The sequence below is a fragment of the Trichosurus vulpecula genome, chromosome 1 (genome assembly GCF_011100635.1).
Source record: "Trichosurus vulpecula isolate mTriVul1 chromosome 1, mTriVul1.pri, whole genome shotgun sequence".
Lineage (NCBI taxonomy): Eukaryota > Metazoa > Chordata > Mammalia > Diprotodontia > Phalangeridae > Trichosurus > Trichosurus vulpecula.
In genome coordinates this window covers 477,706,220-477,733,415 of record NC_050573.1, presented here as the reverse complement: position 1 = coordinate 477,733,415, position 27,196 = coordinate 477,706,220, and the positions used below count along the sequence as shown (strand labels likewise).

At 36.7% G+C, this 27,196-nt stretch overlaps 1 protein-coding gene across 1 annotated transcript in view; it reads left to right on the top strand.

Annotated features, from left to right (window-relative positions):
* Positions 1 to 27,196, top strand: part of MEGF10 (multiple EGF like domains 10) — a 91,276-nt gene that overhangs the window by 40,741 nt on the left and 23,339 nt on the right. The window contains exons 9-17 of the mRNA XM_036762622.1: positions 1,854 to 2,028; positions 3,909 to 4,029; positions 6,907 to 7,070; positions 10,277 to 10,379; positions 18,899 to 19,045; positions 19,986 to 20,120; positions 20,538 to 20,666; positions 24,560 to 24,688; positions 26,467 to 26,595. Of these exons, the coding sequence (XP_036618517.1) occupies positions 1,854 to 2,028; positions 3,909 to 4,029; positions 6,907 to 7,070; positions 10,277 to 10,379; positions 18,899 to 19,045; positions 19,986 to 20,120; positions 20,538 to 20,666; positions 24,560 to 24,688; positions 26,467 to 26,595 (1,232 nt within the window). The remainder of the gene's footprint in view (positions 1 to 1,853; positions 2,029 to 3,908; positions 4,030 to 6,906; positions 7,071 to 10,276; positions 10,380 to 18,898; positions 19,046 to 19,985; positions 20,121 to 20,537; positions 20,667 to 24,559; positions 24,689 to 26,466; positions 26,596 to 27,196) is intronic.

Sequence of the window (27,196 nt, the reverse complement as noted above, 5' to 3'; positions counted from 1 at the left end):
TTTCTCATTTACATTATTATGGTTATTCTGTATGTTGTTTTCTTGGCTCTACTTACTTCATTCTGCATCACTTCATGTGGATCTTTCTAAGCTTCTCTGTATTCAATCCATTCATCATTTCTTATAGCAGGGTTCCATTACATTCTGTACCATAGTTCTTTTAGCTATTCTTCCCCAATTAATAGGCATCTACTTTTTTCTAATCTTTACTATCACAAAAAGTGCTGCTATAAATATTTTGGTGTTTATGGAGAATTTCTTCTTGTCAACGGGCTCCTTGTCAGTAATGGAATTTGAGTCTAAGGGTGTGGATTTTTAGTCACTTTATTTGCATAATTTCAAATTGCTTTTTATTTATCATTTAATTTTAAATTGCTTATTATGCCTGTTGGGAGGCTCATCCTATCCTCTGTGCATGCCCAGATATCAGAGCCAGACATACATGCCGATTGATTGATCAAGCTCTGCCAACAATGCTCCAGTATGCTTGTCTTCCCAAAGCCCCTCCAGCATTGACTCTTGAACTCTTTCATCATCTTTACCAATTTGGGGTTTGAGATGAGACCTCAGGGTTGTTTTGATTTATATTTCTCTTATTATTAGTGATTTGGAGCATTATTTCATATGGTGGTTAATTCTTTAAAATATTCTCTTGAGAATGGTTCGTATATATCCTTTGACCACCACTTATCTGTTGAGGAATGGCTACTGGTCATAAAATATATGTCTATATATATATGTCTCTGTATATAGACATATATGTACACATATGTATCTGCTAATTGTTTACATATCTTAGTTATCAAACTCTTATCAAAGAAATTTGATGAAAAGATTTTTTTCCCCATTCAACTACCTTCCTTTCTTATCCTAGGTACATAAATTTTATCTGTTCAAAAGCTTTTCAGTTTCTTAAATCAAAGTATCTATTTTATCTTTTGTAATTGCCTATATATCTTTGGTTAAAAATAGATCTCCTAGAAAAGAAAAAGGAGTGAACCCACATCTAAACTACATATCCAAATGAGATTTATTGGTGGATTTTTTTATAGCCCATTGAGCCTCAGGAGATCTGGAGATGGTGAATGCCTATAGTTTTCAGGTCTCTTTCTTGAGGTAGACTTCTCTTGGTTTTCTGAGTGACAGATCAGCTCGTGGGAAAACAGCTTGCTTTTCCTTGTACATCTCTGACCTCCTATGCCTAGAATCCTCTTCCTCTTCAACTCTTGGACTCTCAAACCCCTCTCATGGCTCAGCTATGACGTCACCTCCAACATGAGCCCCGTTAATAAAAGGATTTGTTCTGTGAAGTTTGGATTCAGTCAAAGGCCAGCACTTGAGGATCTAGAGGGGCCACATGTGGCCTTGAGGCTGTAGGTTCCCCACCTTTGCCTTATACCCTACAACATACTCTTTAATCCAGGGACACTGGCCTCCTTGCTGTTCCAGGAACCATATCATCTATCTCTCAGCTATGGGGATTTTCTTTAGCTGTCTCCCATGCCTGGAATGCACTCCTTCCTCGTCTTCACCTCCAAGGTTCTCTGGCTTTTTAAAGTCCCAAGTAAAAATCCTACCTTCTACAGGAAGCCGTTCCCAATCCCTCTTTATTCTAGTGCCTTCTGACTATTAATTGTTTCCTATTTATCCTGCATAGTTCTTGTTTGTACAGATTTGTTTACTAATTGTCTCCCTTATTAGGTTCCGTGCAAATTCTTTGAAGATAGGATTGTCTTTTGGCTTTCTTTGTATCCCCAGTGCTTAGCATAGGGCCTGACAGGTGGTAGGCACTTATTGACTGACTGATAGCCTATTTACTGCAGTTATCTGTTCCCTTTGCTCCTTTCCCTCAGCTGTCATCCTGTTTCTGGAGAATGTTCTTGCAAACCAGGCTGGTCTGGACTCTACTGCAACGAAACCTGTGCACCTGGATTCTATGGGGAATCCTGTCGACAGCTATGTGGCTGCCAGAACGGTGCCGACTGTGACAGCGTGACAGGGAAATGCTTCTGTGCGCCTGGATTTAAGGTGAATTATTTTAACTTCGGCCTGAATCGGGGAGATCTAATGAGGTAAAGTTTAGAGGAGGAAAGAGTTGAAATCTGGAGAATATAGCAAGTAGCATCTTCATGAAAATTGCCACGATAAATACGTTTTCCAGAAATTACTCACCTTCTGAAAGGAAAGCAGCCTAGCATAGTGACTAGAGAATGGCCAGGAAGACATGGATTCAAGGCCTATCTCCAACAAATATTGGTGGTGTGACCCTGGGCAAGTCACTTAAATTTCCACCGCTCTAGGCAACTCTCTAAGTTGCAGAAAAGTTTCTGACCTACATTGATAGAGGGAGGTTCCTCAGCTGAGAGTTCCCCATATCAATAAGAGGTCTAGTCCCTAATGCTATGAAAGAGAGAAAGGGGATGGAAAAACATAATTATAAATTATATATATATATATATAAATTTATATAAATGTAATTATAAATATTTATTATTGAATAGAAAATAGAAAGTCTGATTTTAAAAAAAGAAAAATATACTAAAGCAAATATGAAGACTTATTACTTGTTATTTATTCTTATTTTTATTTAATTTAAACAGTTGACAAAGTATATTTTAGGAGAAGCTGAGCTATTCCATATTAAATTCACAATTTTAAATATAAGCAAACTATGGCATGAAGAGTTTACATTTTTCAAGCATACGTGTGGTGAATCAGAGAGGTGGAAAAGCTGGTAGTGGTTTAATCTTGCTCATTCTACAACTTGAAGGCAGGACTACACTTGAGTTATTCCAGGTTTTGAGTCTTTCCTCTTTTTAAAGACTATAAAAGAAGGTGATTTTACAGCTTCATTTTAAAAATTTATCCTTGTGTTTAACAACATTCAAATGTCAAAAAATTAATCTTTATATCTATCCTAAGCCCTTGAAAAAGCAGTGTGGCATAATACAAAGATCCTGGACTTGAAGCTAGGAGGGATCTGGGTTTGTGTCCTGGCTCTGACACTCAATTGCTGGCCTTAGCAAATAGCTTCACTTCTCTCCAGCCTGTTTCCTTCTCTGTAGAATGTGAATGATAATGTTTATTCTACTTACCTCATAGGGTTACTATAAGGAAAGTACTTAGTAAATTTTAAGTTACTATATAAATTGAAGATATTTATGTAAATGTGAGGCTACCATTCATACATGAAAAACTGTCACACCTCACTTTTACTTAACAAATCACCTCTCTGTCTTCTTATATTTTCCAAACTCAAAGAAAAAAATATAGACTCTCAGATACTCACCTACTAATCATGTTGTTTCATTGGCAAGGAAGGTGGAACACTATGATTTAAGATAATGTTAATATTTATTTGCTCTGTTAAATTTATATATTTAATATACATAAATTTATAGTAATACACATAAATATGCAAATTTATAGTAATATACATACATATAGTAACATACATAAATTTATAATAATATACATAAATACACAAATTTATAGTAATATACGTAAATATAGTAATATACATAAATTTATAGTAATATTCCTAATCTACAATCACATTGTCTCTTTTTAGTCATGATAAAAACTGTTACTGTTGATTAGGCAATACGATCCCCCCTATAAATGATGCAAAACTAATTTGGTTAGGACTGCCTAGCAACATGGGCTATACAACACTGTATCCCAAACTGGGGCAGAGCCGATGCCAGCCAGATCATATTAAAGTCTATATTTAACAGACCATATACTGGTGAGAGTATCACAACACTTTAGAAGAAGTTTATTGGCCAGTGGCATTACAAAGTTGAAGGTAAGGATACTAAAATTCTGTATGGGTTCTAGAACTCACACTTAACATGATTAAGACATGTTTTCATTATTCATGTATTTTTTTATTTGTGCTTTTCTAGGATGCTACTTGTTCTACTCCTTGTCCTCTAGGAACATATGGAATAAATTGTTCTTCTCAGTGCAACTGTAAAAATGATGCCACTTGTTCTCCGGTAGATGGTTCCTGTACCTGCAAAGCAGGTAAGAACGTCTGAATGACCCCATATGTGAGCCTGCAATGAAGAAGATAGAATGTGAAGTTATGTGAGCAACAAAGTATAGTGGAAGAAGCATAGCACTGAAGTGTTCGTTCCAGATCTGCCACTAATTAGCTTAAGTCTCTTTAACTTTCTAGGCCACAGGTTTCCTCTTCCATAAAATGAAGGGTTAGGGTTAGGGTTAGCTCAAGTAGATGAGCTCAAGTGTCTTCCAGTTTGAAAACCCTGTGATTCTGTCAACTTTGGGGGAAAAAAGGCAGGCAGACAGTTATACATCTCTGTCCATGCATCAAGTTAGTTAACCTGAAACTTGAAACTTGTGGTAGAATTGCTATAAGAAATGCTCTCCCCATTTTGTGGGAGAGTCAGAAGGTACTCACTCATCTATAGGAGTAACAGCAGCCAAGAAGCCAAGATTGATGGATTAATTGTGCTTTAAGAATAATAATTTTTCATTTAAATACACTTTCATTTTTTTGTTTTGTGCTGTTTTGCTGGGTTTTTTTAGAAAAGACTTTTAACTCCTTATAAAACTCAGTATAGTGCAATGGGTCTGACTGAATGTTAAGGAGATTTCTATAACCCCCGCTCCAATAGTTCCTTCACGTTTGTTTGATGCTGGCACTTCTCTGTAGACAGAGAATACATGCTACAAGAAGAGCTGGGCCAAGGTGTTGCTTTGTTCTCTTAGTTAGAAGAGCTCGTATTACCTGCTGCACTGCCTGCATGCCAGTGCTCTGCTGCTGGACATCTGGAATCAGTCAGTCATAAGTAGGTATGAAGCAGCAACTATGTGCTAAGCACTGAGATACAGAGACAAAACCACTATGCCTGACCTCAGGGAGTTTACATTTATAAAGAGAGAGACAGTACTATCTGTCTTTTGCCTTTCTTTGTACCTCCTGCACTTAGCACAATGCCTGGTAGTAGGATAGCTAGGTGGTGTGATGGATAGAACACTGGATTTGGAATCAGAAAGGCCTGAGTTCAATTCAGCCTTTGAGATTTACTAGCTATGTGACTCTGGGCAAATCTTAACCTCTGCTTGCCTCAGTTTCCTCATCTGTAAAATGGAGACAATAATAGCACCTGCTTCCTAGACTTGTTATAAGCATAAAATGAGATATTTGTAATGCACTTTGCAAATCTTAAAGCGTTATATAATGCCAGGTAATTATTATGCTTTTGCAGGTGTTTAATAAATGCTTCTAGGTATATACAAGATATATTCAGAATAGGCAAAAGGAAGGCATCAGGGAGGGGTGGGGAGAGACCCAGAAAGGACTTCTGTAGAGGGTGGGATTTGAGATGAGTCATGAAGGAAGCCAGGGAGGCAAAGAGGTAGAAGTGAGAGATGGAGCATTTTTATGCATGGGAGACATCCAGTGCAAAGCCGTAATGTCAGGAGTGGGGGGTGGGGGAAGAAGGGGGAGGAACAGTAAGTAGTCCAGTGTAGCTGTGTTTTAGAGGACATGGAGGGGAGCAGTAACTATAATAGAATAGAGACTGAAAAGGTAGGAAGAGGTCAGGTTGTACAAGACTTTAAATGCCAGACGGAGGTCTTTATATTTGATCCTAGAGGTAATAGGGAGCCAGTGGAGTTCATTTGGTAGGGGTGAGGATGAAATGGTCAGACCTCCACTTTTGGAAAAATGACTTTGGCAGTTACGTTGAAGATAGACCAGAATGGGGAGAAATTAGAAGCAGGAAGACCAACCAGAAAGCCATTAAAATAAAAGTCCAGGTGTGAGGTGATGAGAACCTGTATTAAGATGGTGATTGTGTGAATGGAGAGAAGGGAATAGATACAAGAAATGTAAAGGTAGAAATGACAATATTTGACAAGAGATTGGGTATGTGCAGTGAATATGAGAGGAGGCAAAGGTTGCAAGCCTGGGTGACTAGGATGATGGTGGTGCCCTCCACAGTAATTAGACAAGTCTAGAAGAGGGGAAGATTCAAGGATAAAGGTAATGAGTTCTGTTTTAGATTCTTGGGGACATCTCTTTTGAGATATCTAAGAGGCAGTTGGTATTACAGAAATGAAACCCAGAAGAAGAGTTAGTGCTGGATATATAGTTCTGGGAATCATCAGCACAGATGTCATTAACACTTTGAGAACTGGTGAAGTCACCAAGTGGGATAATTTAGAGAAGAGGGCCTAGGACAGAGCCTTGGAGGGTATATGCAGTTAGTGTTACTTGAATGAAGATCCAAAAAAAAAGACTGAGGCAGGGTCAGATAGGAAGGAGGAGAAGCAGGAGAGAAAAGTGTCATGAAAACCCAGGAAGACTTGGTGATCTACAGTATCGATGGTTGCAGAGAGGTCAAAAAGAATGAGCACTGAGGAAAAAATACCATTAGAGTTGACAATTAAGAAATCATTGATAACTTTGGAGAAGATTGTTTAAATGATAAGATCAAAAAATAGATAACAGATTCATTGGTGAGTGAGAAGAGTAGGAAGTGGCAGTTCCTAATGTAGATGACTTTCTCAAAGGGTTTAGTCAAAAAGGGGAGAAGATTTCAGACAATAGGTAGTGGGCATGGTTAGATCAAATGAGGATTTTTTAAAAAATGGGACGTGTTTGTAAACTTCAGAGAGATGATGTACAAAGGGAGAGAATGAAGATTAAAGAGATTGGGACTGATCTGCTGGAGATGTCAAGAAGGGGTGGTATCAAGGGTACATCTAGAGGAGCTTGTCTTCAAGGAAAAGATCCACCTCTTCATCTGAGACAGCAGGGAGAGAGAGATAATGGGGGAAGAAGTATGGGTGATGTGAGATCAGTGTGGCTATAAATAGTATGAATAGCTGCCTTTATTTCTTCAACATATTGATGGCACTCTGCTGTGGCAGGTTGGCATGGTGTGGATTGCTCCATCAACTGTCCCAGTGGCAAGTGGGGCTTTGGCTGCAACTCAACCTGTGAATGCCTGAACAGAGGAGCTTGCAGTGCTCTGGATGGAACCTGTACATGTGCTCCTGGATGGCGAGGGGAAAAATGTGAATTTGCTTGCCAGGTAAAACTCAAGACATCTAACTGTGAGAGGATGTGAACTTCTCTCTTCCAAAGAATTTCTGTCTGAGAATTTTCTGCTGTTTTGCTGGATGGCTTGGGTCAATTTAAACAAAGCCCAGAGAGATAGTAGAATTATTGAATTCTTTGGATTCAGATCTTAGGAAAGTGTTTGTAAAAATGGGAGATATAAGTGGGGTATAAAAAAGGGAATTGGGAAACTTCCATGTAGTCTGCAATACTCTAAGCATCTGGATGGTGGCAGGCAATGAAAAAATATCATCTTTAGCATTCTTTCCTTTTCTCTCCTTCCCCTTGATCTCCATTGCCCATTTAAATATAACTCTTGGTTTTTTCTTCTCCATTTATACAAAAGTTATTAACATTTAATAAGCATCCAGTCTGTGCTTATCATAGTAATCCTTAGATTATCAAAGAAGTACCAGAGCCCATTTCTAGAGCACTTTAAGATATTTATATGGCACTTTAAAATGTATAAAAATGTTAAATCTTATCTATTTATGGGGTAGTAAATTTGCTTAGTATTTCCTAGTCCAAATATTTAGTATTTCCCTAGTACAAAAATCATGCTATTCACTTGTTTACTTAGAACATAAAAGCCTATATATTTTACAGGCAGATAAAAGGTCATAACATCTAGAGCCAGAAAAGCCCTCAGAGGTCATAGTAGAGTAGGAAGAGCACTGATTCTCAAGTTGGAGGATCTGACTTCCAATCTCATCCCTAATGCTGACTACCTTTGGACCCATGGCTTAATATTCCTAGGCTTCAATTTCCTCTTCTATAAATGGAGTGGGTCAAAATAGATGGCCTCTGAAATCCTTTCCAGCTCTAAATGTATGCTTCTGTGAATTAGTTCAACCCTTGTGTTTTATACATCAGGAAACTAGCTACATGCATTGTCTAATAATATAACACCCCTTTTATTTCCGTGGCTCCAAGGAGTACTTTGCCAGTTTCACACCTGTCAATCAGTACTAGTTGCATAACTGACTTACCTCCATTAGACCTCTCTCTCAGCCTTTTCCACCCGAGACACTGAATTCCGTCTACAGTATTTTTGTCTTCAGAGAACATACTGTGATCACGATATGAAAGTAGCTGAAATGCAGCATGATTGAAGCGTGCCCACTAGCAGAGGAGACCCTTTCTGCTCACCGTTTCATCCAAGCAGAACTCCATTTTCAAAGGCACAGAAAAAAACTGCTAATAGACCACATGAAGGCTCTATCCCTGGATGCTCTAGATATTCCCTAGGTGCTAAGTAGGTTTCACCAAATCACATCTAAGCTCTGAGCGAATTTTCAGTATTTTAAAGATTTTCTTTCCTTTACAATCCAATTACAGTACAGGCCAAAGGAAACTCTTGAATATCATAAACTTTCTCTTTTTTATACATCAAATGTATTAGCAAATTAAGCTCTTTTTCTACTGAAGTTCTATTATGTTGTTCTGCTCTGGAATTTTAAAATTATTTTGTTAAGACTTTTAACTTTTAGAGGCAAGTATCAACAAACCGACTTTTAAATTGGATACTACTCTTCCTCCCCACCCCCTCCCCAACATATAAGCACTCTATCACCCTCAGATGTTCTTTGGCATGGATCTTCCTGGGGAATATCATTATGCTGTCAATACCAACATCACACATGTTTTCTGTTGATTCTATGCCTTTTCCCTTTGTCAGGTACAGTGATGATATATTTTCTTCAGTTGGGAGAGTTCTACTGATGTCTTCCCTTGTAGCTACTCTAGCATGAGAGGGAAAAACTGTAATATCCTTCTCCTACAGACTTAAGTGCCATGCTCATGAAACATTTGGTTTCTCTTGTCCTACAGAAAAATGATGTGTTTATAAAAATAAAATGTCAAGATACCTCAATAAAGTTTTGCATTATAATTCAGAATATACTGAAATTCATGATATTGTGTTCTAAAAGATGGGAAAAATATGACTTTTAGATAAACTGTTTTAAAATAAACATGTAAATGAAAAGTCTATAGAATCAAATCATCTCTAATCTTTTCAGCCCATTGTATACATAGAACTGTAAAGAAAAGGAAGAATCTTACTTTTCCCTCCACTTAATACATAAAGAGGCAGCATAGCATAGTGGAGAATGGCCAGGATCTAGAGTCAGGAAGGCTTTTGTTCAAATTCTACCTCAGACATTTATTAATCATGTCACCCTGGCCAAGTAACTTAACCTCCCCGAATATCATTTTCCTCTTCTGTAAAATGAGGGGGTTAAATCTGATGATCTTTAAAGTTTCTTCTAGAATTTTTTTAGACTCAATCTTCCTGTCACTAAACCCGGAAGTGTAACAGCCATTCATAGGCCTGATCCTACTGCTAAATGGAATGGTGGCTTCAACTTGTGCCATTTTTCTAAACTGGGCTGGTTTGCCCCTGCTTAGGCAGCCTGATGACTCTTCACTCCCAGGGGCTCACTATATTGATGCCAGACTTAGCGTGGACACCTTTAGCCCTCCTGCAGTTCAGAACTCCCCTGAACCCAAGCAATTCACCAGCCTCCAAGCAGCAGAGATTACAGGCAGGCACCATCATGTTTGGCCGTTCTGATTCTAACTCTTATGTTTTTAACATCTGTGGGAGAGATTCTAACATCTGTTTCTGTGGGAGAGATTAAAAAGTATGAGGTTTTCTGATTCAGTCTTTCCACATTTATCTGTCTCACCCTTAAATCGGAAAATTTCTTGTTGCTTACTCTTCAACAGAATGAAGATGCTAAGGAGAAGAAAAAAAAATGAGTTTTTTTTTCTTTCACTTATGGTTTAGTGTAACTGATAGATGAGCTTAGACTGAACTGGATCTGTAGACTTGTACTTAATAGTTTATTTAAAATTTATTTTGAAAAGTCTTATTTAAATGTCATTATCTTAACTTTTTCATTTAACCAATATTAAATTATATTGTAAAACCTTTTGGAGGGATATTATTTATGCTAAGGTAGGAAATTCTTTCAATTAAGTGGGTAAAGAAATAAGAAAAGCAGAAAAGGGTAGTTATTTCCAAATATCTAAAATGACATGTGCCTTATTGATAATATATAATAATATATAGATAATAGATAATGTACCTTATCGTGGTGTCTCTCCTTCTCTGAATCCTATGTTCTATAATCTTCCATGTCTTTCATTGATGTGTTTGAACAACTATATTGACAGGATGGAACATATGGGCTGAACTGCATGGAACGTTGCGACTGTAGTCATGCTGATGGCTGCCATCCCACCACTGGCTATTGCCACTGTCTCCCTGGATGGTCAGGTAAGAATCAGAGGCTTTAGAGAGAAGAAACAACTAATAAAAAAGCCCACACTGTCCTTTGCAGCCCCCTTTCTCTCCTTCAACGAAATGACATACATCAATCTTTTAGTAAAAGAGGAAAACCAAAACCCCTAGTAGTGATAAAATACTGTTGAACATCTTCATGAGCTTATGTCTGACACTTACCTGATAATCCCAAAAAAATCATTTCACTTCTCTGGGCATCATTTTTCTTATCTGTAATGTAAAGGCATCATATTAAATGACCTCTATGGTCTTTGCCAGATTTGATCTTATGATTTTCATTGAGAAACATAGAAAATAATGCAAATATAAGTAAAGAGTAAAGCAAAACCTCTATAATTGAGTGACTTCTGTTCAATTTGATAGCCATTTATTAAATGGCTTCTATGTGAAAAGTACTAGATTAGGTGCTGGAGATATACAGATAGATACATAGGACCTTCTTACACTCTAATAGAAGGAAAATACATGTAAAAATAATTATGATAGAAGAGAGAGTATGATAACTGCAGAGGAGAGGTCCAGACAAAATGCAATCAGAAACTTGAGAAGAAGTGGAAATTAAAAGAAGCTGTAAAGACAAATGAAAACTATAAATCTGAAAGGTCTCCAAAGGTTTGGATATTCATTAAACAAACATGATCTTAAAACATAGTAGGTCCAGATTGCTCTTTTGAACCAATTAGTCAACTATATTCGGGAGTTTCATTTTTATTATGTTGCCTTATAATTGGCTATTTTAATTATAAAGTCCATCAAGGTAATACTTGTTTTGTCCATGAGAACAGTGTTATTTGCTGATGAGATGTAGATATTTAGCATTACACCTGAGTGTCTCAAGTGTGTTAAAATATTCCTGTTTTGTTAAAAAAATTTTATTTGAACTTGAATCCAAGCTAAATGAAAAATATTCTAGTAATTTTAAATTATCAAGAAAAAAAATCAAAATGCCATACTGTTCTAGAAGGGTGTCTTGTAATGACTAGAATAGAATCATTAACAATTTTTAAAACATGTAATTCCAAAAATATAATAAAAAAATCACTGCCTCTTCAGTAAAATGTTGCAGTTTTAAACTAGGTGTTGAATTAAAGATAGGTTAGATATTCCCAAACCTTTAAAAAAATCACATCATCAATAGAGGGAAACCAGTACTGCTAAGCATTTTTCAGCTTTAAATTCAGTCACTTTTATATTTAGTAAATCATGGGATTACCTAGAAAGGTCTATTTTAACTTTCTGCTTCCTGTACTTCTAATACATAAATGAGAGTTTAGACTTGGGACTTGAAAAAAAATATTCTCCCATTACATCATGAAACAGTTTGATAATGGGTGACAAGCCAGTGAGTTTTGCTACTCTTTTTAGAAGAGAGAACTTAGTTTGCAGGAGTGAATGAATGAATGAAAAAACATTTATGAAGCTTAGTCAATCAAGTACTGAAGATACAAAAAAGAGACAAAAGATAGTCCTGCCCTCAAGAAGCTCACAGTCTAATGGGTGAGACAACAAACAAACAAATATGTACGAACAGGGTATATACAGAAAAAACAGGAAATAAAGAGGGAAGGCACTAAAATCAGGAGAGGTTGGACAAATCTTTTTGTAGAAGATGGGGTTTTAGTTTAGCTAGAATATGTCAGTATACATACATGCCAAGCACTATGCCAAATATGTTAGAAATACAAATACAAACAAGCAAAATAATTACATGTCTATAAGATGGGGGTCAAAAAGTGAGAAATCAGACTGAAATGTGCAATAAGGAAGACTGCTCAGACTAGCTGCATCTTCAGCTTCTTTGCTGGGTTTTTATAGCTTTTTAGACTTATTTAGAGTACATAGCCAGTTAATGGCATTCCATGGCAGAAAAGGAAATGAAGGAGTGTGCAAGCCTTGGAGTCACAAGAATTGTTAAAAGTCAGATTTGTTCCTCTGGGAAATGCATTTCTCTGAGGTTAGTCCTACCAGAATTCCCTATGTTGGAAGGAAATCTCTAAGATGGTGGAGGCCCTTTTAAAATAGAATTATTCTTGTTCATTCTATTGTAGGGAAGTTAAGTACAAACCCTATAGCTGTTTCCTTGTCTTGGAGGTTACTTTATCTGGGAGAAAGTGTTTTCCCCAAATCCGTAGAACTCAGATGCAACCACCTCTTCCACAAGTCTAAGGATTACACTTTTTTTTTTCTAATGAAGTAAAGGCTTTTCTAATAAGCAGATAAGGTTAATTTCTTTGAGCTCTGTCACACCAAATCTGCCTTTGTTATATTAATGTCTTAAGTTGTATTAAGAGGACATCAAGATATCCTTGTATTCACTGGTAGTTATGTGGCTATCTGCTTTGGTTGAGATCCAGACGGTAGAAGCCACATTCTAAATCTGCATGAGAGAGGACGTGAATGTTGGCCTGCGGCCTGGAAGAAAATGCCGCATTCCACTGTCTGGGTCACGAAAGACAGGAATTGGCAATTCAAATCATCCTGTCTGGCCTTAGACTTATAAAGACTCCATAGGAAATAACATTGATCCTTCCATACAACATAATGATGTAATTAGGCTGTCCATCATTATGAAGCTGTGCCTATATTTAGCAAGGGACATCATATAGTGATTGAGTCAATTTACCATATGAAAATCTATTGGTTTTTTAGCTTTCAAGTAATTGTTGCTTATAAGCAGCCTGGACTGACTCATCTTGGTATTTTTCTTCTGAGCTGGGAAATTGTTCTCTGGCTATTTTAGCCTACTGTGTGACATTTTTTTTTACAGATGAATTTCTTTCTAAAATGAAGCCTCTACTAAATGTACAGATCACCTACTGTGAGCACACATAGAGATGGAACAAGGCTGCTAAGGTTTTAAAAGTATACTATACTTAGACTTAAAAACTTTAATCCGGGGCAGGGGTAAACACTGCTGGTTAAAAATTGTAGTATTTTTTAGCCCAAGCCTGGATGTTTAATCATCTACAAACCTGCTACAAGTATGTGCATTGTAAGAGGCTTCTATGATGCAAAATATTGTTTTAACATCAGCTGAGAAAGTTAAGTTACTTTATTTGTCTTTCCTATTCTTGTTCAGAAGGTTATGTGACACATGAAGTGTCATTTGGCAAGGAGGTAGTATTCATGGAAGCAGTGTGATTTTTGAGAACAACACTTATTATAAATCAGGGAAATCTTACAAGTGCTTGAACTCTCCGTGACTCTATAAAAATGAAATATGTGTTCTAAATAGGGCTTTACTGGGAGAGAGGCCATTTTGATGGGGCAGATGATTGTGTCACCATCTTAGAATTCAGTATCAATGTTTTGGAGTCTGTTCTCTTCCCTTCCAGTATTCCGGAGCTTTAATTTGAGATGATAGTTCTCTGACCTGGTACACTTAAAATATGTTTAACTTTCCTACCAGTTGGGACATCTGCCTCTTTTTTCCCTCGAGCTTCATCATATTTTACCTTTTCTGGTGTAAAACCAGAAATATAGCTTTCATTTCTCCTGTATCTAGTGGCCGCATTCTTCTTGTTAAGAGAGTGAGCCATATCACAATGAGCACTGCTTCTCTACCTCCACAATTGTGTCTCTGTTTTCCTTGTTCCCCAAGATAAGGCACAGAAAATCCTGATTTGTGAATCTGTGTTTCTTAACTAAATTTAGGATCTCAACTAAAATCCCAAGCGAGCAGAATTTTTCTTCACAGATTTTGACCAAAATGACAGCAAAACAGACTAAAATGACAACTGAAAGGATGTGTCAGTATACATTCAACATGAAATAACCCAACCCTTCTTTAGCTACAATACTATACAATGAGAATTAATATTTAAAGTGATTAGCCTGCATTATCAGTCATAGAAGCAGATTCAGTTCTATTAAGTATACAGGTTATATTTGGGACACATAGTATTGTAGAAATAACATTGGAATTTTACTGTTTCTGGTACTAGGTACTTGTATAACCTTCTATGCATCACTTAACATCCCTAAAATTGAGTTTTTTATCTATAAAATGGGAATATTAAACTAAATGATCTCTAAAATCTATTTCATCTATGAAATGCAATGATTCTGTGATAGTGTATACACACACATACATAGGTGTACATATGTATATATACATATATATTATATATGTTCTAGGAAAATAATTTGGCAAATATATACAAAATTGTTCTTACTTAAACCTCAGTTATTCAGAATGTGTTTGTTCCTTGAGGATTTGTCTCTGTATGTGTAAATACATACATTATACATATTTGAATGTCTTTATTTATAAATGGAATATTCATAAGATACAATTCCTCCTACTAAATTTTTAGAATTGTAAATTCTTAAAGTCAAGGTTTGTACTTATTTCATTTTTGTATACTTGGGACTTTGCACAGTGGCATGTAGATAATAGGTGCTTAAAATAGTAAATTAAATTCTTTGTCATAAATATCGTAATCATTAATAAAAATAATCTAGGAGGCATATGGAAGTAGTTCAAATAGTCAGATAAAAGAGTCCATATTAGGGAAAATAAATCTAAATTCTAAAATAAAATCAAATACTGTTGAAGACCAGTTTATACTTGAAAGTGTTGAGAGAGGGAAGAAGAGGCAAATTAGGGTTACAGGAGGTCAGAGAAGAAGAGTCTTGGAAAGAGAAAACCCAAGGAAGGTAGACCTTTGAGATATGGGCAAGTTTGATGTCTTGGAAGAAATTTGACAAGACCCATAGGCTCATTTACCTCTGATAACTCAATTACCAATTGGACCTGACTTTAAATTCAGACTCTAAATTTATCTATCTGCTGAAGATAGTAAAAAAAAAAAAAGAGGAGGGGGACTTGAATTTCAGAAGAAGGAAATTGATATATAATTTTTAAAAAACACTTCCTACTAGAAAAGTTATTAAATTCTAAAATGACAGATTGCATTTTCTCTATCTCTTTCTGAGGTTTCTTCCAGCTCTAAATCTATGATCTAATGATTCCATCATTTCAAACACACACACACGCACACAGATTCACTTGGGGGATATTGATTAATTTAATCATCTAGTCTCTACCCCAGTATATTTCTATATAGGTATAGCCCATAGGTCCAGAATTTGCCTAAACAAGCACAGACTATAACAGGCCAGGAGTCTGAATAGAGCTTCTCTTAAACACATGTCTACTTCACAGCTGTCAGTGGCTGGAGTCTTGACCAGCAGTCTCAGAAAGCCCCAGGACTAGAGTTGAATAGAAAGTAAATTATGGCAATTTGTAAATTTGTCTTTAGAATATCAACAACCTTCAAGTGATGAAGCTCAACATATTTAATGGCTTTTGCTTAAATGCTTATTGAATTGTAACTCTGAATTGAACTTCAAAACTATTTGATGGTAGACAAGTAAAAATTCTCAGCCTCAGTTTCCTTATCTGTAAAATACAAATAATACTTGTACTGTCTCTTCTTAGGGTTGTTGTGAAGTACTAATACGATATAAACGTGAACCGCTATAATTAGATTTCAGATATAGTCCCATACTTAGTATTTCACATTTTAGGAAATTTGGATTTATAACAGCTAGAATTTTTACATAGGTCTTTGAGGTCTGCAAAGCACTTTACATACGTTCACTCATTTTGTCATCGCAGCAGTGATGTGGGAGGTAGGAGCTATTATCATTTTACAGATGAGGAACTACAAAGTGACTAGCCCAGTGTCACATGGCTAGTAAATGTCTGAAGCAGGATTTGAACTCAAGTCATCTGACTCCATTATACTACCTGGTTGCATGTAGTTATCTGAGGTTAGTACCTCATAAGGGAGATGCTAAACCTATGCCAGATGAAATATACATTTTTCTGCAGATTATGTTTTCTTTATGTTTTACAGGCTATTCCAAACTTTTTTAATCTCTCAGGTCTCCCACAGCATCCTCTTCTCCCCACCCCCTCAACTCCACTGAAAAAATTGAGGCCATTCAACATTCTTCCCCTTCTCAGATCAGCCAGATATCTTCCCCCACTGTCTCCTCTTTCGTCCCTGTCTCTTAGAGGAAGTGACCCTTCTTGGTGCCAAGATGGATCCCTCTTCACATGCCCCCTTGATCCTGCCCCTTCCTGTTTTCTCCAGCAGTTGTCCCCTTCCCCTCAATCATCCCCACTCTCACTGTAATCTTCAGCCTCTCCCTATCTATTTGTTCCTTACTTTCACCTTAAAAACACGTCCGTATCTCCCCATTCCTAAACAGCCCTCACTTGATCCAACCATTCTGACCAGATATTGTCTCATATTTCTTCCCTCTTCTCCACTAAACTCATTGAAAAAGCCATCTCACTAGGTTCCTCCTGCTGTTTTCCTGTTGCTTGCTTCTAAGACCTTTGCATTCTGGTTTGCAATCTCATAATTCAACTGTATAGTCTTCTCCAAAGTTATCAATGATCTTTTAATGACTCTTCCTCATTCTCTATCCTTTTTGCCTTCTTTAAGGGCAGTACTCCTGTTTTGACCTTTCTTTATATGTGTGGCCGCACTAAGCAGAGTAAGCACATTGTAAGCAAGCCCTTAATAAATGCTTGTTGACCGCCTGGTTGATATGTATTTGCCCATTTATTCATTGCCTAAATAGCTTTCAGAATTGATCGAATTTTTCCTAGTTCTCAATAGAGGGCATAATGATAATAGACACATAAGATGAGATAAATATCCCCACTGTGATGCAGCAACAAGCAAAAGTTTTAGGGGGAAATTAACTGGCATATACTGATCTCGCTGTTAGTTTTTAAGTCGTGTACAAAATGTTTGTAATCGACTCTATAAAGGAGAGTTCTCATACAAAAGCTTCTTGAGCTCTCAGAGTTACACTCTTTTTATGATATCTTAACCTCTGTAGAGTTAGAAAATGTGGAGTCATTGGGAGCTAAGCAATGCAATGATAGGGAACAACCAAGGCAATGTTAATAAATGTTTGTATCATGTAAAGATGGCTTTTGTTGTTCTCGTAGAATCATGTCATTAGAAAGGAACTCAGAAGTTATCTAGCCCATTCTCTTTCTGATGAAGTAATCTGTTCTACATTATTGCTCTCTTTAATGGGGGAGATAACAATTAAATATAAAAATACAGATAGTACAAATATAAAGTTATTTATAATTTTAATAAATAAGCTGTACATGCTATATATGACGTCATATCTATCATACACATGTATGTATAATATATGTAATACAGTATGTGTATGTATATATGTATGTGTGTATGTATACACACACATACACACATACACAGAGTAAGGTAGTTTGGGAGGGAGGGCCCTAGTGGTTGGGAGAATCAAGAAAGCCTTCATGCAGAATATGATGCCTAAGCTTCATCTTAAAGGGAGAGAAAGATTCTTATGAGGTAAAAGTAAGAAGGAAGAGCATTTAGGACATGAGAATTGCCAATGTAAAAGCACAGAGCGCAGGAAAAGAAGTGATGCCCAATGAAATCCAATGAAAGTTGGGAGTAGGTTGCACGGGGTGTTAAAAGCCAAACAGAGGAGTTTGTATTTGATCCTAGAGGCAATGGGAAACCACTGGTTGAGTAAGGAAATCACACAGTCAGATCTGCACTTAAGGATAATTACCTTGGCATCACTTTAGGATGGACTAGAGTGGGGAGAGGCTGGAGCCAGGGAAACCAATTAGAAAGCTGTTGCAATAATCTAATTGAGAGATGATGAGGGCCTGAACTAAGGTGGTAGCTATATGAGTAGAAATACGTGATCAGATGTAAATATATATTATAAAGGAAGAAGCAGTAAGATTTGGGAGTGGATGGAATATGATGGATGAGGGAGAGTGAGGGTAAGTCTAGGATAAAGCTAAGATTATGAATCTGAGACACTAGAAGGATAGTGGTGGCTTTGATAGAAATGAGAAAGTTTGGAAGAGGGGAGGGTTTAGGGAAAATGTAGTAATTTCTGTTTATATCAGAGATGCTCTGTTCCTCCTCTTTTGCATAAGATCATAGATTTAAAGCTGAGACTGTAAAGGTTATCTAGTCCACCCCCCTAGTTGTCAAACAGATTTTTTTGTGGGGTAAAGTATCTCCAATTTATTCTTTTCATGATAAGGTGCTAGAATTGGTATGCGCTAGGGACTGAATATTTCTAATGTAAAAACTATGACAATTCTGTTTCAATGCCTTTCTGTTCAGTCATTTTTCAGTCATGTCTGACTCTTTGTCACCCCATTTGGGGTTTTCTTAGTAAAGATACTGGAGTGGTTTGTCATTTCCTTTTCCATTTTATTTTATAGATGAGGAAACTGAGAGAAACAGGGTTAAGTGACTTGCCCAGGGTCACAGAGCTAGTAAGTGTCTGAGGCCAGATATAAACTCAGGAAAAAGAGATCCTGACTCTAGGCTGGGCACGCTATCCACAGCGCCACCTAGCTGCCCCATCAATGCCTTACTTCCTATTTAATTACCTCTGAAATAACTCCCACTGATAAGATAACCCCGTGTTTCAATTACTTAAAGGTATTCATTGTGACAGTGTGTGTGCTGAAGGGCGCTGGGGCCCAAACTGCTCCCTGCCATGTCACTGCAAAAATGGTGCATCCTGCTCACCTGACGATGGAATCTGTGAGTGTGCACCAGGTTTCAGAGGCACCACCTGTCAAAGAAGTAAGTAACTTAGCAGGATTTTATTTCCTCCTTTTCTCTGGGGTCTGTGTAGAGAATAATTCTCTTTGTTAAACTTTTTGCATAACAGCTGGGGAAGACATATCATTTGACTTTAGAGATTAGAGAATAGAATTAGAGGTTAGAATAAACAATGTAGTTTGTTCTCTTTATGCCTTGCTGAATTCACCTCAATGGCAGTTTCTCTGCAATGCTTTTATTTTCCATTCTATTCTTAATTGCCTGTTTAAATAATCAGACTTCAAACCTTAACATAGGGAAATTGGCAAAACCATTCAGATATTTTACTTGATCTTTACATCAGTCTTACAGAGAGCGATCAAAAATCATTTGACCTGCAGATGTTCTATTCAGTCCATAAAATTTGAATTGACTCTACCGGTACCTTACTGCCTTAGTAGCCATTCTTACCTCTTATTGCCATTCCTCATTAATTGAGTGTTATAAAGAGGAATAGCATAGAGGTAGATTGGTATTCATAAATGCAGTTAGGATTAATGTAAACATTGGTCCATTGGAAAGTTTTGTGTTGTGAAAATAATTTGCAAACGTAAATTAACTTTAGTTAAATGCAAACCAAACCACTAAAACCATCACTTTCTGTTAACCTGAAACCTTTTGAGCAAGAAAATTCTCTCACATATATTCTGCATTTCTTTTTCTGCTGTTACAATCCTTGAAGAACAGATAAATCGCAAGGTGACTCAGTTGTATTTGAAATGACCTTATTATTGTTAATTGCTTTTTTTCATTATTAAAGGCCATTACAGATCTTTGGTTCTATTCTCTGGAGAATTTCATGAGCCATTTCTGGCAACACAAACCTTGTCCTCTTCTTTGCCATTAACCTAAATTTTGATATAGGAAATAAAAAGAAAAAAGTAAAATGGAAAACTACCATGATTTTTCTCTCTGGTTTCAGTTTGCTTACCTGGATTTTATGGACACCGTTGCAGCCAGAAATGTCCTCAGTGTGTGCACAGCAGTGGACCCTGCCACCATATCACTGGACTGTGTGATTGCTTACCTGGCTTCACAGGAGCTCTTTGTAATGAAGGTAAAGGAAATTTATCAGAGGTAAATACAGTGACCAGAAATTCCCAAAGGAAATACACCTAACCGTGTCTTTTGACAATTATATAACTACAATTTTTAAAAAATATATTTTTCTAGCTTAGGAGAACCTGGCTCATTGCTTGTTTTTTTTAAAAATATATACATATATATACATATACATATATGTGTGTGTATGTATGTATTTATTCTGTGAACTGTATTATTTTCATTTGAGTGATAATCTCAGATGAAAAAACAATATAAAGAAAAGCAAATTTTCTGGTATTGGTGGTCTCTCACTGTGGTTTTTATTTATTATTGAGTCCCTTTCTTCACTTTCATTCATTTCAAAAAAGAAAGTCAGGAAAACATAACATATACTTCAATCACTCAATAATAACTTTTGACTTCTCTGCAGTTTGTCCCAGTGGTAGATTTGGAAAAAATTGTGGGGGAATTTGCACATGTACCAACAATGGAACCTGTAATCCCATTGACAGATCTTGCCAGTGTTACCCTGGTTGGATTGGCAGTGACTGCTCTCAGCGTAAGTTTAATATGTTTTCTTATTAGTAGGCAGCATCTTCTTAGAATAATTTATTAGCACTTATTTTTAAATAATTTTTTTCAAGATTATTGAAAGACAGTGTGGTTAATTATGAGACAAATTCTCTCAGGGCAAAAATTACCTTGGGAACTTTTAGGCCATAAGATAGCAGCTATCTCAGAAGGTGCTGTGAGAATAAAATGAGATAATATTTGTAAAGTCCTTTGCAAATCTTAAAGCACTACATCAATACTAATTATTATTATTTAGTAGACTGTTTCTTCATTGTACTGTGCTAATAATCTACAGTTTTAACCTCCCGAGTAGACCTCTGAACCTGAACCTCAGGGCTGTCTCCACACTGCCCGCAGACTTTAGTCTGTTCTCCGAGTGGCTAGCTGCCCTTTATTTTCTCCAAGAGGCTTCATGTCACCTCCTCTGATTTGCTTTCCCCATACCACGAGGCACAGAGATGAGTGTGTGTGAATGTCAGTATAATAGTATATGTGAAATCACTGAAAATAATTTCCTTAGGGGCTCAAAATGACCACTTCAAAAGATAATATATAAATAAGGAGTAACTTAGATACTAGGAAAATCTGGTACTATTTATCGTTAAACCCACAACATTGAAATCTGGCCTACCTTCCTCTGCATAGAAGAGGAATCAAGAAATATCTGTGTTGCTATTTTGCACAGCAGCTTCTGGGTTGAGCAGTTCATTGGGCAGTTTAAACTTCATAGCAGCAGTCAGACAAGCAGCCTTTCACTAACAGACATTTTGAATGAGCCAAAGATTTTTCTGATTTGGGCGAGTACCAGAGGCTATTCCACATTTCTGAGGAAGAATAATGTAAGACCTCTTGAATAACTAGTATGGAGATGGGAAAGGCAACTTTGGGGGAAAGGAAGTGTTAGATATGACTGTTTCCTGTGTGCTGTATTTATGTAATATTGTGTTTGATATGCCACCAAATGTTGCTATAGTTTTCTTGGAGCTATACTTTTTTTGTGGACTCAATGCTAATTCTGGGAAACATCTGGATACTGAGAAACAATTATGATTTAGAAAAAAAGCCAGAATGTTGCTGAAATTGAATAATATACATTTTTTTTCTCTTCAAGTTTTCTTTATTTTGGAATTTGTCTTTTCATTCACTTTCGGGAGCAGAATGTGCTAGAAGGAGATCTGTACAATGACAGTAAAAGTGTTTGGCGTCATGAATAGGACATTTCTATTTAAGTTGCTTCCATAACCATCATAAAGTTTACTTAGCGTGGCCAGAGGGCCTTCAGTCCACTTGAAAATAATTGATTTCATTAATTTCTTTATGAACTTCTGACATTCATGATACTTTCTCAGTATTTCTTTGTATGACTTAATATATCTTGTCAGATGATTAACAGACATTCTACAAAGAGAAAAATTGGCTTTGTAGTAAACATAGAAACTTGGGCAAATGAAAGAGATGGATATAAAGGAGTAGATAGCTTTCACAGGACGGGGAAGCCCCTATTTCCAGATGTAACCTTTTGTCAAATAAAACTTAGTGAATGAGACACATGGAAATTTGCATGTGTATCAACAATGGAACTGGTAATCTCACTGTATCTGTAGAAAAAACCCAATACAAATATTTAATGAAATAACAGGTGATTATAAAATATCACATAAAATATACCTCCTCTACTTGGGCAAATGAGATTGCGGAATTAAGGAGTTTCCAATATTTTAGATAACTTTGCTCCTGCTTTTTGTTGTAATCTTTGGGGGGGAAAGCACTATATTTATCTATATATTGAGACAGTTAGGTAACATGGTGGGTAGAGTGCTGGACCTAGACTGAGGAAGACCTACCAGTTAGTCAATGAATAAGTATTTATTAAGTGCCCACTATGTGACAGGCCCTATGCTAAGCACTGGGGATACAAAAAAGTGCTCACAAGCTAACAGAGGAAATAACATGTGAACAACTCTGTATAAACAAGCTACTAATGGGATAAATAGGAAATAATGAACCATGGGGAGGCATAAGAATTAAAAGGGGTTGGGAAAGGCTTGTACAACATGGGATTTTAGCTAAGACTTGAAGAAAGCCAGGGAACGCAGGAGGTGGAGATGAGAGAGCATCCCAGGCATAGGATGCTCAGAGCCAAGAGATGAGTGTCTTGTTTGAGACCACCAAGAAGGCCCGTATCACTGGATCAAACGGTATATTTGGGAGTGGTGGCACTAGGGAACCTAAGGTATAAGAACAGTGGAGGGCAGCTAGGTGGCACAGTGAGTAGAGCACCAACCCTGGAGTCAGGAGGACCTGAGTTCAAATCTGGCCTCAGATACATGACACACTTACTAGCTTGACCTTGGGCAAGTCACTTAACTCCAATTGCCCTGCCTTCCCCCCTCCAAAAAAAAAAAAAGAAAAAGAACAGTGGAAAAATCAGGGAAAGTAGGTTGTGAAGGGCTTTGAATCTGAATTCAAATCCAGCCTCAGATACTAATTAACTATGTGACCCCAGGTAAGTCACTTAAACTGTTTGCCTCAGTTTCTTCTACTGTAAAATGGGAATAACAAAGGATCTACCTCCCAGGATTGTTGTTAGGATCAAATGAAATAATATTTGTGAAGTGTTAGCACAGTACCTGGACATAGTAGGCACTTATTAAGTGCTTTTTTCCTCTTCCTAATAGATAAAGAACAAATGCTGCTCATGGGACCTTAAGCAAATCCATTCGCCTTTCCTAAAGGAGCTGGGCATGGCAGCAGAGATCTGTAGTCCCTGCTCCTGGCTATTGGATGGCTGGGGTTTTGGAGTTCTGAGCTGTGATAGGGCTAACGTTGAAAGGGTATTCACACTAAGCCCAACATCAGTGTAGTTCCTATGAACAAAGGACCACTGAGAAGAGGCACTTTCCAGCATGAATGAGATAGTGAGACCAGTTCCCCAAAAAAATACATAAAATAAAAGGGTTGAACCAGATGATCACTAAAATTTGATATTCCTAAGTCATATTGATATTTGATATTCCCAAGTCAGTGCTACAGTTTAAATGTTGCAAGAACTAGTATGGGAAATTATTTTTTTTTACCTAGTTAATTCCTAAAACTTTAGATTAATTAATTCTTTTATTAGGCCACTATCTGTACTATAGTAGGTATGTTCCTAACAAGTTGCATCTAGTTAAAATTTTTGTAAATTGAATCAATGATCTGGGCTCATTATTTTGTAGGTAGTTTAACCTTATTTTCATCTTTTGTTTTAGAACTATTTTTGCCTCTTCTTGCCATGTCTCCTCCAAATCAATAGTTAATTTTCTTTTCTTTTTTTAAAAATTTATTTTATTTTTAATTCATGGAATAAAATAAGCATTTCTACAATGTGGCACAATAAAAAAAGATGATTGCACATGAATTTTTACAAATTTATTTTATTTCTAATTTTTTTAGTTAATTTTCCATAAACAAGTACTTAAATACAGCAGGAGGTTTTGATATTTAAAGAAACCCTGGGGTGTATCACTCTCTAATTAACATGAGTTTTAAGTTTAGGTTTTCATGTAAGAATAGCAACTCATTTCTATAGTGCATTAAGTCTGCGAATACTTTCCCACAACATCTCTAGGGTATAGGTAAGAAAAATATTGTCCATTTTGCAGATGAAGAAACTAAAGTTCTAGAATCTAGATGGCTGCTTAAGGTCACCAATGAAAATATCTAAGGTGAAACTCCAACATGTCTCTAAGTCCAACCGTCTTTTCGCTATGCAAGTGGAACAAAATTATATTTATTTAGGGTAAATTGGGATATTTTAATGTTTTTATTTAATTTAAGGTAACATTCTCCCTACCTGGTGACTAATTCAGAAAACTGACATCTTTCTCCTGATTTCAGCCTGCCCACCTGCGCACTGGGGTCCAAACTGCATCCATACATGCAACTGCCACAACGGAGCCTATTGCAGCGCCTATGATGGAGAATGCAAATGTACAGCAGGCTGGACGGGTCTCTACTGCACCCAGAGTAAGCAAGTCATGTTGTCTTTTGTCGACCATGGTGCTAAACAGAAACAATGTTCATTCTTTGTGTGCCCCATATAGAGGGACTAATTGTACAATATAGATATTTCCCAAATTATAAACAAGTTGTACTCCATGAATTTGTTTGCAAGTTGATTATTTGGAAATCAAAATTCACTTTCTCAAAGGAACAATTTATCATTGTAGCTAAAATATTGTACATATGCATGAAAAAATAACTGCAATAGAAAAAAATTATAAACATACACCATTATAGCTTTTTTTTTTTGGATTGGGCCTCTGATTTCATTTCTTTAGGGAACTCCTAGTGAGGGAGTTCCTTTACAAATGCAGATCAACTTATAATCTTAGAGAATTTCCTAGGGCACTAAAAGGTTAAATCATCTGCCCAGGATCACAAAACCAGTGAGTCAGAGTCAAGAGTTAAATTCAGGTCTTTGGGACTTCACATGCCAAATTTCCTCTTGCTATAATAATATCAAGGATTAAGGTTAATTATTAATTAAACCTAATAGATTGAGTTGGAAGCTCCAGGGTGCAACAGCCATGTTTTGGGCATATGAGAATGTTTGTAAATTGGATGTTCCTATTCCTAGACTTTTTTTAACTTTCTTAGTTTCATTCATGTTTTCTCCATAGACATCCTTCTATAAAGTGGCAGGTACTCAGTAGGCTAGGGGGATCCCCCTGAGTTGTAGAAAGTGTTCCTTATCTAAACTCACTTTAGATTTTTTTTAATTAGCAAAACTTTAGTCTGAAAATCATGGTATATTCTTGGGCATGCCATGAAATGAGGCTCCAATGAGCACAAGATCTGTGTGACTTAGACAACAAGTTACTTGACTTTATGCAGGTAATTTTAACTTCCCTGAGCCTCAGTTTCTTCATGTGAAAAAATAAGAACCATCCAACTCAGCCAAACTATCTCACAGGGTTGTAAGGGAAGCACTTTGTATAAAAAACATCATATAAAAATGAATTGTAATGACTACAGGGACTAGGGATTGCAGGTTGTGTGTGTGTGTGTATGTGTGTGTGTGTGTGTGTGTGTGTAACTTTCACAGTCTCACCAAAAGATAAATTTCTAAACATGAGAATAAATCTAGTTTTGGGAAATCATCATCTCACACAAGATGAATTTAAACTTTATTTATAGAAGAGATTTCCAAAATCCTGAATCTGACTCTTAAAACTCAGCTTACCAACCTCTATAAGCCAAAGGGGTCTCTAGGTGACTGGAGCAAGAGTTCTCTCTCACATAAAGACTATTAACAAGCACCTGTTGAATTGACCACATCTATCCTGTCTTACAAAATACCTTTGAATATTTGTCTTCATATACTGACTATTCTATCAGTGTGATATTCTTTTTTGTAGCAATTGGTAACTTAATAATTTCAGTATTAGGGGAAAGGGGTTGGACAGTAATCATTGCTTAAAATAAAGTGCTTTGAAGGATTTTAATGGCAATTCCACCCCCATCCTCCACCCCCACATACTTCTATAGGTTTGAGTTGGTTCTGCTTTAAAAGATTATAGGAGCAATATTAATGGTTAAACTATCATAACAATAGGGATGTGCTGGTAAGACTATGTCTTCTTTCTCAAACATCATCTGTAAGAGGTTATGTGCATTAACTGTTCTTTCTTCACCCTTTCATCATCTTGTTTCCACTGAATTTGAATCATTCATTCTGGGCTATATTTCTATTTAACTCCTATTTCTTCCTTTAATCCCCATTATTCTTATTTGTCCCTAAGGGTGTCCTCTGGGGTTTTATGGAAAAGATTGTGCGTTAACATGCCAGTGTCAAAATGGAGCCGATTGTGACCATATCTCAGGACAATGTACTTGCCGAACCGGATTCATGGGGAAACACTGTGAACAGAGTGAGTATAAAAATATTCAGCAACATTACATTATAATTTTAATGAGACTTATTTTAACTACCCACTTGTACCTGAGAGGGGTAAAGGCAGAGATCTGGTTTATTGGTTTTTTTAAGGTGATTGAGCAGGCATCGTTTTTGTCAGTGTTGTTTGAATCACTCCCCTTCCTGAGATGCCCCTCAGGTTCTTGCTGGCCTCAACTTGTCATGATCCATTCTGCTGGTCACTCCCTATCATTCTGTGTCTAGAGGAAATAATGAACAAAACCGAATTCAAGTTTTTCATTCTGTTCTTAGAGCCTTGGTCTCTACTGTCTCATTTTATGGGCTAGGCATCATTAAAACCTGTGCAGAGAAGATAAGGACCAGGGAACATTAAAACCCAAGATTATAGCAACTTTGGTCTTTAGCTTAGTTTTCCAGGTTCCTTCTTCGGGGACTTTAATTTAGTTGCTTGATTGGGATAAGTTAGGACAGAGTGGCGAGAGAAAAAAAAAAAAACCAAAGCCTCGTCATTGTCTTCTAATGAATGATATACCCCTATGCTTGCCACCTGTCCTTACCTAACCTCCTTTAAGTCCCCCTCTCAAAGAAAACATGCT